At 49.7% G+C, this 14390-nt stretch overlaps 1 protein-coding gene across 3 annotated transcripts; it reads left to right on the top strand.

Moving 5' to 3' along the window:
- The first annotated feature begins 369 nt into the window (after positions 1–369).
- Positions 370–12251, top strand: DDX56 (DEAD-box helicase 56). Of its 3 annotated transcripts, none has more exons than XM_054695587.1 (14): positions 370–441; positions 552–713; positions 2406–2566; positions 2688–2858; positions 2981–3071; positions 3953–4197; positions 4787–4906; positions 5527–5640; positions 5746–5849; positions 7447–7520; positions 7658–7747; positions 8367–8472; positions 10116–10186; positions 10591–12251. In XM_054695587.1, the coding sequence occupies exons 1-14, from the start codon at positions 382–384 to the stop codon at positions 10663–10665; spliced, it is 1644 nt and encodes a 547-aa protein (XP_054551562.1). In that variant the 5' UTR covers positions 370–381; the 3' UTR covers positions 10666–12251. The 3 variants fall into 3 exon arrangements, with proteins under 3 accessions (XP_054551562.1, XP_037348928.1, XP_037348937.1); XM_037493031.2 differs by having other exon boundaries at positions 10588–12251; XM_037493040.1 differs by lacking the exons at positions 8367–8472; positions 10116–10186; positions 10591–12251 and having other exon boundaries at positions 7645–7725.
- The last annotated feature ends 2139 nt before the right edge of the window (positions 12252–14390 follow it).

Genomic DNA, 14390 nt, shown 5'->3' with positions numbered 1-14390 from the left:
AAATTTCGGGCAATCCATCAGTCAGGATGGGGGGGCCACACCCCGCCTCCACTTAATTCAGCTGTCGCCAATCACGCTATCCCTGCACTGCCCGCAATTCCGGGTGGTCAGTGCAGAACCACAGGGCGGGGTATGGGCACCCAAGCGGCCGGGAGACTGCGAAAGGCACCAGGGTCCCGGGCAACCTCCACGCAGCCGCCCCGCCGCCCGCCCACAGAACTCCAGCAGTCGCGCCGCCTTCAGAAGACAGGAAGCCCAGGCTCCTGCACTTCCGGGAAGCACAGCTCCCCCGACGCCGATTGGCTGCTGCTCTGACCCGCCGGCACGTTGTGGCGCACTTCCTGTCTCGCGCGCCTGGTGGCCCGGCGGAGCGGCGGCGGCATGGCGGACCCTGACGTGCTGGGATTCCAAGACATGGGGCTCGACCCCCGGCTCCTGCAGGTACCCGCTGGGCCGAGCAGCCCGGCCCATGGACCCCTTGGAGGGCAGGCTCGTCGGGGACGGGGGCGGGGTGGGCAGGGCGCCGCCTGAGCCCGCCTTGTCTTCCCTAGGCCGTCGCCGACCTGGGCTGGCAGCGCCCCACGCTGATTCAGGAGAAAGCCATCCCGCTGGCCCTGGAGGGGAAGGACCTCCTGGCGCGGGCCCGCACGGGTTCCGGGAAGACGGCAGCTTATGCCATTCCGATGCTGCAGCTGCTGCTCCAGAGGAAGGCGGTGGGTGCTGCTGCTCGCTGGGGAATTCGTGCCCCTCCCCTAATCTGGTCCAAGAACCAGGTCTTCTTTTGACTCTTACCGGGAAGGCTGGCCTGGAAGACCCGGGGCTGTGACTAACGCTCTGCACTGCTACTGGGTCCTCGGCACTCGTTTCTTTTCACTTTCCACTTTAAATAGGTGGGATCGCCTTCTTCTTCCCTCCCCCTCCCCCCCCACCCGCCTTATTTATAGAATTTCTGTGAAACTCCACCCCCATCATCCATACGTTTTAAATGTCTGGGGAAAGAATCCTCTGGTTTACTTTTGAGGTGGGTAGAAGTAAGTGGGGTTGGGGTCAGAACACAGCTAATTTGTACTTTTGGGTTGTTGGGGTTTTTTATGTTTATTATCTTAAGTTTGTTTCTGTTAACACCAAAAGCGTGCTAGTTAATATATTATATGTGAAAATGATACTAAACCAGATATAATAGCTACTACGTAACTTCTTTTTCACTGTGCTCCACAGGCTTCCTCCCACCACCACCACCATCCCTTGATACCCTTTTGACCATTTTGGCGGTCTCCCTTGTTACTTCAGAAACATCACTGTGATTATGAATGTCTAAGCTTATAATTATTTTGCTTTGTCAATTCATCCATGTTTTATTCACACATATGAAAATGTCTTTTTTGTTTGTTTGTTATCTTTCTGACTTGCTTTACTACATATGATTCCCCCGAACTCCTTCTGTTTTGCTGTAAATGGTAACTGTTCATCTTTCCTTATGGCTGACAAGTATTGCATTATGTGGATAATAGTAAATCTTTATCCAATTCTTTTATTAGTAGGCACTAAGGTTGTTTCCAAGTCCCAGCTACTGAAATAATGCAATAAACATCGTGGAGCCTGTAATTATTTGAGTTGATAGTTTCATGTTCTTCAGATAGATGCCCAGGAGTGGGCTTGCTAGGTCATACCGTATTTCCAGGTCATTTTCCAGAATGACTGCATCAGTTTCCCATCTTAACAGTTCCTTTTCCTCTACATCCTTTCCAGCACTTGTTGGGCATCTTTTATAATATATGCCATTTTCATGAATGTGAAATACTATCTCATTGTCATTTTTAAAAATGTTAAATATTTCCTCACCTATGTGTTGGCCTTTTGGCTATCCTCTTTGGAGAGTTGTCTTCAGATCTGTTGCCATTTATTGCTTGGGTTGTTTGGGGTTTTTTTGTTGTTAAATTGAAAGAGGTTTTTTTTTGTGTGTGTCTTAAATATTAACTCCTTGTTGGTTGTATAATGTGTGGATATTTTCTCCCTTTCAGTAGATGTCTTTTTTTTTTTTTTAAGATTTATTTATTTATGCATATGAGAACTGGGGTACAGGCCAGAGGTGAGGGGGTGAGAGCGTTCACCAGAGACAGAGCAGGGTAACAGAATAGGCAGACTAACCAAAATACACTGTTGAGGGAAGCAGTGGGCGAGTCAGGAGAAGGCTGCTGCGCCATGTGGGCAGCTCCCTGGCAGGGGATCCAACTTGTGCTGCAGTGGCTGCGAACAGCTTAATAGGTTGCGTCTTAACGCCTGCACCACCAGGGAGGCCTTCAGTAGATGTCTTTTTAAGTCACAAGATGGGGTCAGATTGCCTGGAAGAGTAGAGAAAAGCAACAGGGGGCTACAATGACACAAAGTAATTCCTGTTTTTGCAGACAGGTCCTGTGGTAGAACAAGCAGTGAGAGGTCTTGTTCTTGTGCCCACCAAAGAACTGGCACGACAGGCCCAGTCCATGATTCAGCAGCTAGCTGCCTACTGTGCTCGAGACATCCGGGTGGCCAATGTCTCAGCCGCTGAAGATTCAGCCTCTCAGAGGTAGGTGAAAGCAAGACTGCAGGGCAGTGAAGCTGCCCAGAAATGTGGGACTGGGTTTTTGTGTAGCTAAAAAGATGGCTGGTCCAGGTTGAGGTCCTACTACTGCTGCTTCTACTTGTAGAGCTGTGCTGATGGAGAAACCAGATGTGGTGGTAGGGACCCCATCTCGCATATTAAACCACTTGCAGCAAGACAATTTGAAACTGCGAGACTCCCTGGAGCTGCTGGTGGTAGATGAGGCTGATCTTCTTTTCTCCTTTGGCTTTGAGGAAGAACTCAAGAGTCTTCTCTGGTAAGGAAGAGGTATGTGTGGGTTGTGAATAGACTAAGGACTAGAGCCAGGTGGCCAGAGTTCAGCTGACATAATTAGAGATCCTTGGAGTTAGAGTCTGATGGGGCTCTGTTTCCTTTTAGCCACTTGCCCAGGATTTACCAGGCTTTTCTGATGTCAGCTACTTTTAACGAGGATGTGCAAGCACTCAAGGAACTGGTACTTCATAATCCGGTAAGGGCTCTATGGATGTGGAGCTGCTGACATGGGATACTCAAAGGAGTTGATCCTCTCTCTATTTTTTATTTTTTTTTATAGAGGCATGTTTTTATTTATTTATTTGTTTGTTTGTTTTGTTTATACATGCACTGGGTACAGTCAGAAGCGCGGGAGGGTAAGAGAATTCACCAGAGCCAGAGCGGGGAGCAGAGCAGGCAGAAGGACCGAAGTACACTGCTGAGGGGAGCAGCGGGCAGCAGGAGAGGTCTGCGCGCTATGTGGGACCCTCCTCTGGTGGCCGGGGAGCAGCCGGGGATTGAACCGGCGCCGCAGAGGCCACGGGCAGCTTCACATCCCAGTGCTCAACCGCTGCGCCACCGGGGAGTCCCGATCCTCTCTCTAAAGGAACCCTTTGGTGTTCTGGGAGGGGCGTGGGGGGATTGTTATTTAGCATCCCAGATTCTGAGCCAGTGGAAGCCATTAGTCACCAGTGCTCCAATCTAAAGTAACCACTTTGTTCCAGATGTTCTCTGTAGGGTTTCATATTTTTCCCAATGGCCAGAACAAGGACTGCTCTTCAAAGGGCAGAAAGGCTGCCTCTGCAGTAGGAACAAGGTTCTCACCTTATGTTAATTTTAGAAAGGTTGTGGCTGTAGGACTTTCCTCCTCAGTATAGTCATTTATTGCCTGTTTCCTCTTTGTTCTGTGCCCCAAATGATTTATGTGTGGTTTCACGGCATCTGTATATACTGTAGTAGTTAGAGTGCTTTGAATTCTTACATTACACGTTGGAAGGACCCCAGGGTTTCTTGCATTATCATGTTTCCACTGTGGTTGCCAAGCCAGTGGCTTGCATTTCCGTCTCCTTTTCTGACCACAGATCTATCTTCCTCCAGGTTACTCTCAAGTTACAGGAATCCCAACTTCCAGGACCAGACCAGTTACAGCAATTTCAGATTGTTTGTGATACGGAAGAAGATAAATTTTTGTTGTTGTATGCCCTGCTCAAGTTATCCTTGATTCGGGGCAAGTCTTTGCTGTTTGTCAACACTCTGGAGCGGAGTTACCGTCTGCGTTTGTTCCTGGAGCAGTTTAGTATTCCCACCTGTGTGCTCAATGGAGAACTCCCACTGCACTCCAGGTTTGCCTCTTCAATGTCTTGGTTGAGAGAAGTAGAAGATGGAATTACAAAAGGAAGGTTCATTTTCTGTTTCTGTTCCTTAGCATTTAGTAGAGGGAGGCTTGGGATTTGACTGGTATTCATTTACTTACTCATTTTTTAACTCTGAACTAGCTACTACTTCATTTCTCCCTGAGGAAATGGAGGCAGGAAGATTAGGTAGGGAAATAGTTTTTTTAAAAGATTTATTTATTTATTTATGCATGCATGCATAGAAGGACTGAGGTGTGGTTGAGAGGATTCACCAGAGACAGAGTGGGAAGTAGAAAAGGCAGATTTACTGAAATACACTGCTGAGGGGAACGGCGGGCAAAACAGAAGAAATTTACTGGGCCATGTGGTGAGCTCCCTGGCTGGAGATCAAACTCAGGCCACAGTGGTGATACCATGATAGTGCTAAGACTTAACTCCTATGCCACCCAGGAGGCCCCAGGGAAATAATTTAAGAAGAGAGAAAAGTACGAAAGATGGTTTCTGCGGTGGTGAGGTGGGAAAGGGGCCTCCAACTTGCTTGTTGGAACTAATTTTCCATTCTGCCTCTGTGCCACAGGTGCCACATCATCTCACAATTCAATCAAGGCTTCTATGACTGTGTCATAGCAACTGATACCGAAGTCCTGGGCACCCTTGTCAAGGGCAAGCGAAGGGGCAAAGGGTCCAAAAAGGACAAGTAAGTTTATATTTCTGTCCAGCCCTCCCTAGAGAAACTTGATTTTCAGCCTTTTAGATGATGGAAACCAGAATGCCTGAGCATGGAACCAGATATTCCAGGCCAGATTGGCAGCAAAATCCATAGAGCCCCACAGGCCCTGATTTGGCTGCCTAGGTGTGGAGAAGGGGAGTGAAGGGCTCATTTGTTCTATGGGCATCACGAAGGATGAGGCTTCTAGGTATCTAGTGCACTGTCCTGTGAGGGAAGATACCCAGCTTCTACTAGTTATGCAACTGTGACTTGTGGAGAGATATTTCTAGGGTGAGGGAAGACCCCAGTCTCTGCCTGATAGGCCAGTTGACCCAGGGGCGCTTCTCAGAGGACCCTGGGGGTCAGTGAGTACTGCTCTTGCCCCAGAGCTGAGGTTGGCGCAAGGGTTTGGCCAAGTGTCAAAGCTCCGGCCTCCCCTACCACCCAAAACCTCTGGAGTAGTTCTCACCCTGCAGAATCTTACATGTGTCAGAGTTTTGTGGTTTCATACAAGGCTCTGTTTAGAGCTCTTGGTGATCAAATAAACATGAGAACATCTACCTGCAGGAGAGAAAGGGTCTGTCTGATGGTAGGGTGTTTCCCTGCAGGGCTGCTGATCCAGAGGCAGGTGTGGCCCGTGGCATAGACTTCCATTATGTTAGTGCCGTGCTCAACTTTGATCTACCCCCAACCCCTGAAGCCTACATACATCGAGCTGGCAGGTAGGAGAGCTGGGGTGTGGTGGGCCAATCATCTGGATCAGGGCCTTGGGAGGGGACCCTGAAGGACTCTGGCAACAGACACAGATGGGTTGTCTCTGCTTGCAGGACAGCACGTGCCAACAACCCAGGCACAGTCCTGACTTTTGTACTGCCTACAGAGCAGTCCCACCTGAGTAAGATCGAGGAATTTCTTGGTGGTTTCAGTGGAGGTAAGTGCCTAATTCACTTTGGCCTAGGCCAGGCCAAGCTTTTGTCATGACAGCTTGAACTAGTGCTGGTGATGGCAACAGGGACTCTGGTATAACCAATAGCCACCCACTTGCTCTCATCACCATGTGCTGCATCCCACTCTTCATCCTTGTGCTCTGGGTGGTAGCCACTGTTTCCCTTCACAGATGAGCAAGTGGGATCCAGAGGTGTCAGGTAATTACCTAAAATCATATTATCTGGCTCAGGAAACAGAAGGGTTGAAGGAGAAGGGGTGGTTATGGGAGATGGGGAAGGGATTGGTGCTATCTGAGGAGATGGCCCTAAGAGGGGACTGCTTGAGTGGATGCTTTACCAACTGAATAGCAAAGCACTGGTGCCTTCCAGAGGTGAAGCCAAACTCTAGCAGTATAGCTATGGTAGCATTCTAGGCTTAAGAAGAGGACAGTGGGGCCTCCCTGGTGGTGCAGGGGATTAGGTCTCAGCACTATGAAGCAATCCATAGCCACTGCAGCACAAGTTTGATCCCTGGCTGGCAAGCTGGCCCACATGGCACACCAGACATCTCCTGTCTTGCCCGCTGCTCCCCTCAGCAGTGTATTTCTGTCAGTCTGCCTGTTCTGCTCCCCACTCTGTCTCTGGTGAATCCTCCCTGCCCCCGCACCTGTGGCCTGCACCCAGCTCTTGTATGCATAAATAAATAAATCCTTTTTTAAAAAAAAGAGGACAGTGGAGGAGTGCTAGGTGGTTATGGAGAGAGGATTCATACAGGGATTTTTCAGGGGACCTGACTCTTGTCCTTGGTAGGGGACCAGATAAGGACACTTCAGCCTTTGGATTCTGTGTAGAAGGTGGCCCAGAGACACCACTGACTGGGGAGATGGGAGAAGTCTCTATGCCCTAATTCTCTTTCTCTCTCTTTTTTTTTAAAGATTTATTTATGCATACAAGAACTGGGGTACAGGCTAGAGGTGTTGGGGGTGAGAGGATTCAACCAGAGACAGTGGGGAGCACAACAGGCAGATGTACTGAAATACACTGCTAAGGGGAGCAGCAGGTGAGTCAGGAGAGGTCTGCTGTGCCATGTGGATAGTTCCCTGGCCAGGGATGAACTCATGCTGCAGTGGCTGCGGCTAGCTTCATAGGTTGCGTCTTAACCCGTTGCACCACCAGGGAGGCCCTCTATGTCCTAATTTTCTTATTTGGAGTGGGGATACCTATCCTCACATTGTCATTTGTTGTATTGGGTAATCTTTTACACTGCTTAACCTTAGTGACAGTGCTTAGAACAGTTACTGACTTGAGGTGCTGGTGCTTCTCCCCCTCCTGTGGTGGTTGTCATGGGGTCCCTTTGTGGCCAGAGTGGCCTTAAGGGAGGAGTGTAGTCAGGTGGTCAGATCCTGAGGCTCAGGGACGTGAGGACAACAATACATTGTCCATGGCATTGTGGAGAACCCCTTGAGAGCACTCCATGATAATCAAGTGTTTGGCTACATGTGAGACATCAGTCCGGGGGACTTGGGGGAAGGTAGGGGAGTTCTCTAGCACACCCTGTCTTGAACCTTAGTCTGTGAGACCCTCCTTGCTGCTTCTCCACAGAGGACAGGGTGCCAATCCTGCTTCCCTACCAGTTCCGCATGGAGGAGATCGAGGGCTTCCGCTATCGCTGCAGGGTGAGCAGGACACAGGGGCAGGGATTGGTGGGAATTCTTCTAGGACCCCAGGGTTGGACCCTTGCTGTGCACATCTAGCTAGGTATAAGGGAGAATTCGGGCAGCCTCCTTTCTTGATTTTCAGTGTCTACCTCCAGGATGCCATGCGGTCAGTGACTAAACAAGCCATTCGAGAGGCAAGATTGAAGGAGATCAAAGAGGAACTTCTGCACTCAGAGAAGCTCAAGGTGAGGGGGGAGGGACAAGGGGAAAACTTTAGAGCTTCTCTCTTCTTGAGGATTGACGGAGTGTTGAGTGGAGAGGGACAGCAAGTGGGAAGGAATCAGGCCAAGAGCAATTGAAGGAAGCCAGCATGTTTTTATTTTGGAAGGTGAATGGGCGCTGTCTCTGGTAGACAGTTGTGATGTCCAGCAGGGTTACAGCTTCTGTATTTCCTTGATATAATTGTGAATACACGTAATCACACATGTCCAAGTTTGACACAGCATTATTACCCAAAGGTAGAGATGTGCTAAACACGCTTAGAATGAGGATAGACAAAGGAACACGGAGGTTGTGTGTGATGCAGAACAGTCTCCAGGATGACGTGAAATGAGGAAGGGTATGGTGTGCTACTGTGCCTCACAGAAAGGCGAGAGTGAACCAGAGCCGGTCTCGCTACCTGTGCTGGGCACCCACAGGGGAGCAAGCCAGCATCAATAGCTGACTCTGGCTAGAAGTGCCTGTGGACAAAGATGTAGAAAAACCTCCTGCCTCTTACCTTCTAAAACACACATTTAAATGCTCCCTTGTGAAGTTACAAAAGAGAGACTGACCCTACAGTGCTGGCATCTCTTTCCCTATCAGACATATTTCGAAGATAACCCCAGGGACCTACAACTGCTTCGACATGACCTGCCCTTGCACCCCGCGGTGGTGAAGCCTCACCTGGGCCATGTCCCTGACTACCTGGGTGAGTGTGGGCTTAAGAGCCTGGTCTTTGTTCCTCAGCTTCACACACTAATGGAAATGTAAGCCCTCACTTAAGCTTGTCTGTGAGTCCCACTGGCTAAGTGTTGCTATCTTCCTCATGGAGATGAGGAAACTGAAACAGCATAGAGACGGCCATTGTCTCACTTGGTGGCAGATGCAGCATTTAAGGCCAGGTGGTCTTGTTCCAGAGCCTGACCCAGTGAAAGAATGAACCAATAATTGGTCAGGCAGCCACCGTGAATGGAAGGGTGGGCTGGCATAGGGTTGGTAGAGGCTCAAGGGAACCAGTGCTACCTGTGCTGGAGGAGACGAATCAGCAATCAGGTGGTGCTGCAGTGGGTGGCTAGAGTCTAGAACAGTGGGCAGGGAGAGAGAATGCCACTCTCCCAGAGCCTTATGGGAAGAACAGGACGGGGGTAGGGAAGATTTTGGGGGGTAGAGAACAGTCAGTCATGGAACCAACTCGTTTCTGTGATGCTGATAAGGCTGAAGTCTGAGAGAGGTTCCCTGGTATCATGTTCCCTTTATGTATCCTTTATGCCACACCACTGGGTGGCAGCATCTTTTATGAACACCTGTGACTTTCATGTTGGAGATGCTTAAAATTGATTAAGGGAAAAGAGTGAGGAGGGCCCCCTTTCTGCAATGTCTCTGAGGAATGGGAGTGATCCAGCGGGTATGGTGGGAGACACTTGAATTAAATGAGAAGGATCCCAAATAGATGGGGTAATTAAAAATGTCAGAGCGAGTGGTCAGGTTTCCCAGTGACTGAATGTCGGGGACACCAGCTGGGGTCCTGGTGTCCTGGGAGAGGAGCAAGGGAGTCAGATATGGGGGGAGGGTCATTTTTTCTGTCAAATAGGAGCAAAGTTGCCTACCAAGAACCTGTGGCTGGTTGTCCCAAGAAGTCAGGGTGAGGTAGAAGCATGCATTGGGCGTTTGGAGGCTTGTTGGGATCCAGTGTGACCTGATAGATAAATTTGTAGTGGTATGCAACATATGAAGAAATTACACAGGCTTTTTCTGTTTTAGCTGTATCTCTCTTTTTTTTTTTTTTTTTTTAATAGAGGTATTTTATTTATTTATTTGTTTGTACATGCACTGGGTACAGTCAGAAGCGCGGGAGGGTGAGAGAATTCACCAGAGCCAGAGCAGGGAGCAGAGCAGGCAGAAGGACCAAGGTACACTGCTGAGGGGAGCAGCGGGCGGCAGGAGAGGTCTGCGCGCCATGTGGAACCCTCCTCCGGTGGCCAGGGAGCAGCCGGGGATCGAACCGGCACCGCAGAGGCCGCGGGCAGCTTCGCAACCCAGCGCTCAACCGCTGCGCCACCGGGGAGGCCCTTAGCTGTATCTCTCTTTAAAATGTATATATTTTTCTTCTATTACATGCTTATGGCAATAAACTTGAATACTATAAAAGTATGATTTATACTAAGTCCCCATAGTCCCACCTGTGGGACTATGTCTTTTGTGTCTGTGATAAATAGTTGTGTGCTTATTAGTACTTTAAATATGGAACTGGAGTGCTGGCACTGGGGTCAGAACTGGAGCACTTGCTGGGATCTCAGAATGAGGAAAGGGGTTGGGAGACTCACTGCTCCTGATAGCAAATGTCTTTTCTAGTTCCTCCCACTCTGCGAGGCCTTGTCAACCCTCATAAGAAACGGAGAAAGCTGTCCTCGAAGAAGACCAAGGTGGGTCCTCTAGGGGTCTTGACAACAGCTACCAAAGGATCCCCTTCCACCTTGTCCCTGGAAGGAACAAGGAATGTGCATGCACTGGGAATGTGCATGCACCTTGCCCTTGGGAGGGACGAGAGAGGCCCTTGGAACTGGCCTCCGAACTCTTGGCTGCTTGTCCAAGCTAGAGTTGTCCAAGCTCCTTTTGTGCTCACAGATGACTTTGAGAGCAAAAGAGGACCTGCTTTTTTCCCCATTGCTGTGGGCTGGGAAGAAGATGGGGGCTTGGAGGGCTGCCCTATATGATAACCTCAGTAGGACTTTACCAAGTAACACCACCCAATTCCTGTAGCTATTTCAGTTTGGGCAGATAGATATCCAGTTCCTCGAACTAATTTGAGATTTTGCTCTTATAGAAGATGAAGACCCAGAACCCACTGCGTAGTTTCAAGCCCAGAGGAGAGAAACCCAGAGCCCTGGGGAATCCTTCCTGAGGCCATCTGGGCAGCCTCAGCTGTGTTCCCAGACCTTCCCCAGGGCTGTGCGTACAGAGTGTGAAGCAGGATTCTCACTCCTGGAGCTGTATTCCTACGCTGACTGGATTGCTTTTGCGACAGGCAGAGCTGTGATCCTCCATATTTATGCCTCTACACGCTGCCATTTTGTCCCTTAACAACAGAATAAAGATTCCAGGTGCCCTGCTTTGTGCTTCCCGCATATAGGAAGTTGCTGTCACCAGTATCTTGGGAATTTGGAAACAGCTTCCAGGGGGCAGGGACAGGCTTTGCCTGCTGCGTGTAGTGCCTCCTTGGCTGGCAGACATCAGCTATGCCACATCATGGGGCCTTTGGACCCTGGGAAACACCCACTTTCCACCATTGTCTGGCTGAGCCCATAGTCACTCCAATGGCTCTACTGTCAGATCAGGCTGGCTGACTAACCAGTCTGGCCTCCCTCCCCTGTGGTTTAGAAACAGTGTTCAGCCTGTAGGGAAAATGTACCTTACTGCCTACACCTCTCCCTCCAAATACAGCCCGCTGTAAGTTTAGCCTCTTGGCTTTTCAGGGGCAGCCAGCTAGGGCCATTTCCAGAATTGTTCCTGTCAGCATACCTATGCATGTTTTTTTTTTAATAAGATTTATTTATTTTTATACAAAAATTGGGGTACCGGCCAGAGATATTGGGGGGGGTGAGAGGATTCACCAGAGGCAGAGCAGGGAACAGAACAGGCAGACGGACCAAAGTACGGTGCTGAGGGGAGCAGTGAGTGAGACAGGAGAGGTCTGTCCCACCATGTGGGTTTCTCCCTGGCCTGCCGGGAATTGAACTCATGCTGCAGTGGCTGTGGATTGCTCCACAGTTTGCGTCTTAACCTCTGCGCCACTAGGGAGGCCCCACCTATGCATGTTTTAAGGCACATGATGGGCTGATGTACACACATTATGCCTTTGTTCCTTGCTCAGCTGCTGGGCCTCAAATAAGAGGGTCCCAGCCTGTAATCTGGGCTTCCCAACTTCTGTTACTGTTGGAGGAGAGAAGGGGTCTTGACAACACTTGGTACTCTTGGTTGCCTCTACTGATCAGTCTTACTGTCACCAGTTTATCAGACCTTACTTGGCCTGGCCTGCCCTAGCCAGGTGAAGAGAACTGGGTGAGAGGAGGCAGAGGTGGGAGGAAGCTGGAAAGCCTCAGTATTTTAGAAAATGCAGCTGTCAGCATAATGGGTCTGCTGGGAATTGGACCTCTGGTTATTTGTAAGGCATAGGGCTTGAGATTGTTAGGACCTTGGATTTGGAGTCTCTATTACCTTCTTTTGCTAATTTCCAAGTATTGCCAGGGAGCCAACTGTGTTAAGGGGACAGTATTTGGGGATTATCAGAGAGTGGTGCTAATCTGCAGCCAGTAAAACAAATTAAAAAAGTCCTGCAGGGCCTCCCTGGTGGCACAGCGGTTGAGCGCTGGGTTGCGAAGCTGCCCGCTGCCTCTGCAGCGCCGGTTCGATCCCCGGCTGCTCCCCGGCCACCGGAGGAGGGTCCCAAATGGCGCGCAGACCTCTCCTGCCGCCCGCTGCTCCCCTCAGCAGTGTACTTCGGTCCTTCTGCCTGCTCTGCTCCCCGCTCTGGCTCTGGTGAATTCTCTCACCCTCCCGCGCTTCTGACTGTACCCAGTGCATGTACAAACAAAACAAACAAACAAATAAATAAAAAACATGCCTCTATTAAAAAAAAATCCTGCAGTTGGCTGTTATTCAAGTGCAAGTGTGTTAAGGAGAAGTAGGTCATGAAGTTGAGCATAGACACAAAGACAGCCACTTGGTGAGCACCCACTGGATCTCTGGAAGCAGTGCATGTTGGGTGTCACTTCTGTTGTGGAGAGGAGGTGGATTTGGAGAGCATAAGGCTCAGCCAGCCTTCTGACTGGGCTGTAGTCCCTGGTGAGCAAGGAGCTAAGGCCAGGCTGCTGTCTGGTCTGAAGTGGTGCCCCCGCCATGAACTGCAACAATTCATCCCTCTGGGCAGCGTTTGTGGACAGCAGCACAGGCCTGCTCTCACCAACACTGGAGGGATGGGTATATCCTTGACACTTTGGGAGCTAAGCCGTGGCTATGTACTCTACTAGGACAGACTCTGGTACTGGACTCTGCATTGGCTGGGGCAGTGGAGAGATGAGTTGTATTCCCAAGCCCTGAACCTGTAGAGGGAAGGTGTATAGGGACCCTGAATTGTCATATGACCCCCATTTAGCTTGGGGCATTTACATAACAAACAGGGTCTCAGAAGTTGGACTCTATCCTGGAGGGAAACCTTTGCCCTTAACAAACACCTCCAAACAAGAGCCTGGACAGGCTTTTAATGAACATAATGGAACCTGAACGTCTGCCTTCTGTAAACAGGTTCATTGGGCATCAGATAAGTGTGGCCAATTTCCAGGCTGACTGACGCACAGACTCAGTGCAGGGAAGTCAGCAGAGTGCTAGAATCACTTCCACCCTGACTGACACAATCACATCCGTGCGTAGGCAAAAATTGGCTCTTTTCTAGGTTGTGTACTGGGGTCTAGTGGAGGTGAACAAAGCCAAGCATGTGAGCAGCTTTAGGCAGAATCAAGTCTTCCGTGTGCCCCAAGCTGTGGACCAAGAGGCATTTGCCTGCACTGCCAATAGTTGGGGAGTCCCAGGTGGGCTGGAGACGGGAAGCAATGTGGGTAGTGCTCTTGACTAGCACATGAGACAGTCACCCTTTAGGGAGGTCCAGGATGTGACAAATTATACACAAGCCTCACCCAGCAGAAGAGGTCAAGAGAAGCTGGCTTCCTGAGTGGGGAGGGGTGGACTGGACCAGCAATCCTGAGAGGGGACAGAATGTGCAAATGCTGTGGGAGGGAGGGGACCCAGCATATGTGAGGTGAAAAGAAACCCAAGTGGTCATCACATTATGCAGAGGCTGAAAAATTGATTTGTTTTTTGAAAAGATTAATACAGTCGTGTTAAAATTCAAAAGGTGTGGGAGGTTTTTGAGCAGAAGAACACTGTGATTAGATAGCTTAGGTTGTGCTGGTGATAATAAAGAGGTGAACAGAGTGCTTAGAAACCTCTGGACCCAGAGCATAAAACAGTTCAATTGCATTTCCTATTCCAGTTAATTCTTTCTCCACATCTGCTGAGGATTAGTGACTCAGCTTTTGGGGAATTAGTTGTTCTTGGGACTTTGGTCTTTAGGAGCATTGTCTCCAGGAGGTAATGATGATCGAGTCGATTTTGTGCAGGGGAATATCACCACCAAATGCCATCCTCTTTTCCCCCGGGAAGAAGCATTAGGATATCCCCCTTGAGGAAGGGGCTGTGTATCACTCCTCTTGTTTATCAGCTTTTTTTGCATGAAAAAGGAAGACATGGTCATTCACTGGGGAAGGTGCCCAGTCCAGCTCATCTGATGTGTGCCAGGTACATTTCTAGACTTCTGTCTTCATCCACAAACCCACTGAGTAGTAGGCTAGGCTGAGCTAGAGAATGAGCACATCAGGGAATCTTCAGAACAGCCACTAGAACTGCCTTTGCTGTCCAGCTAACGTGGCCTCCAGGGAGCCTCCATGATTTTCTTGGCTTCCTTTGGAGTCTTAAGTGAAGGTAAAAAAAATACCTCCTCCAAATGTTCTGAGGCTGGGATTGGAGGTGTATCATTGAGGCTTGAGAGCCCCCACATGCCCAACTCTATGCGGC

This window comes from Talpa occidentalis, unplaced genomic scaffold, assembly GCF_014898055.3.
Source record: "Talpa occidentalis isolate TD23 unplaced genomic scaffold, MPIMG_talOcc4v2.1 talOcc4.10, whole genome shotgun sequence".
NCBI classification, from domain to species: Eukaryota; Metazoa; Chordata; class Mammalia; order Eulipotyphla; family Talpidae; genus Talpa; species Talpa occidentalis.
Note: the sequence above shows the minus strand (reverse complement) of the source record. Positions and strands in the feature narration are given on the sequence as shown.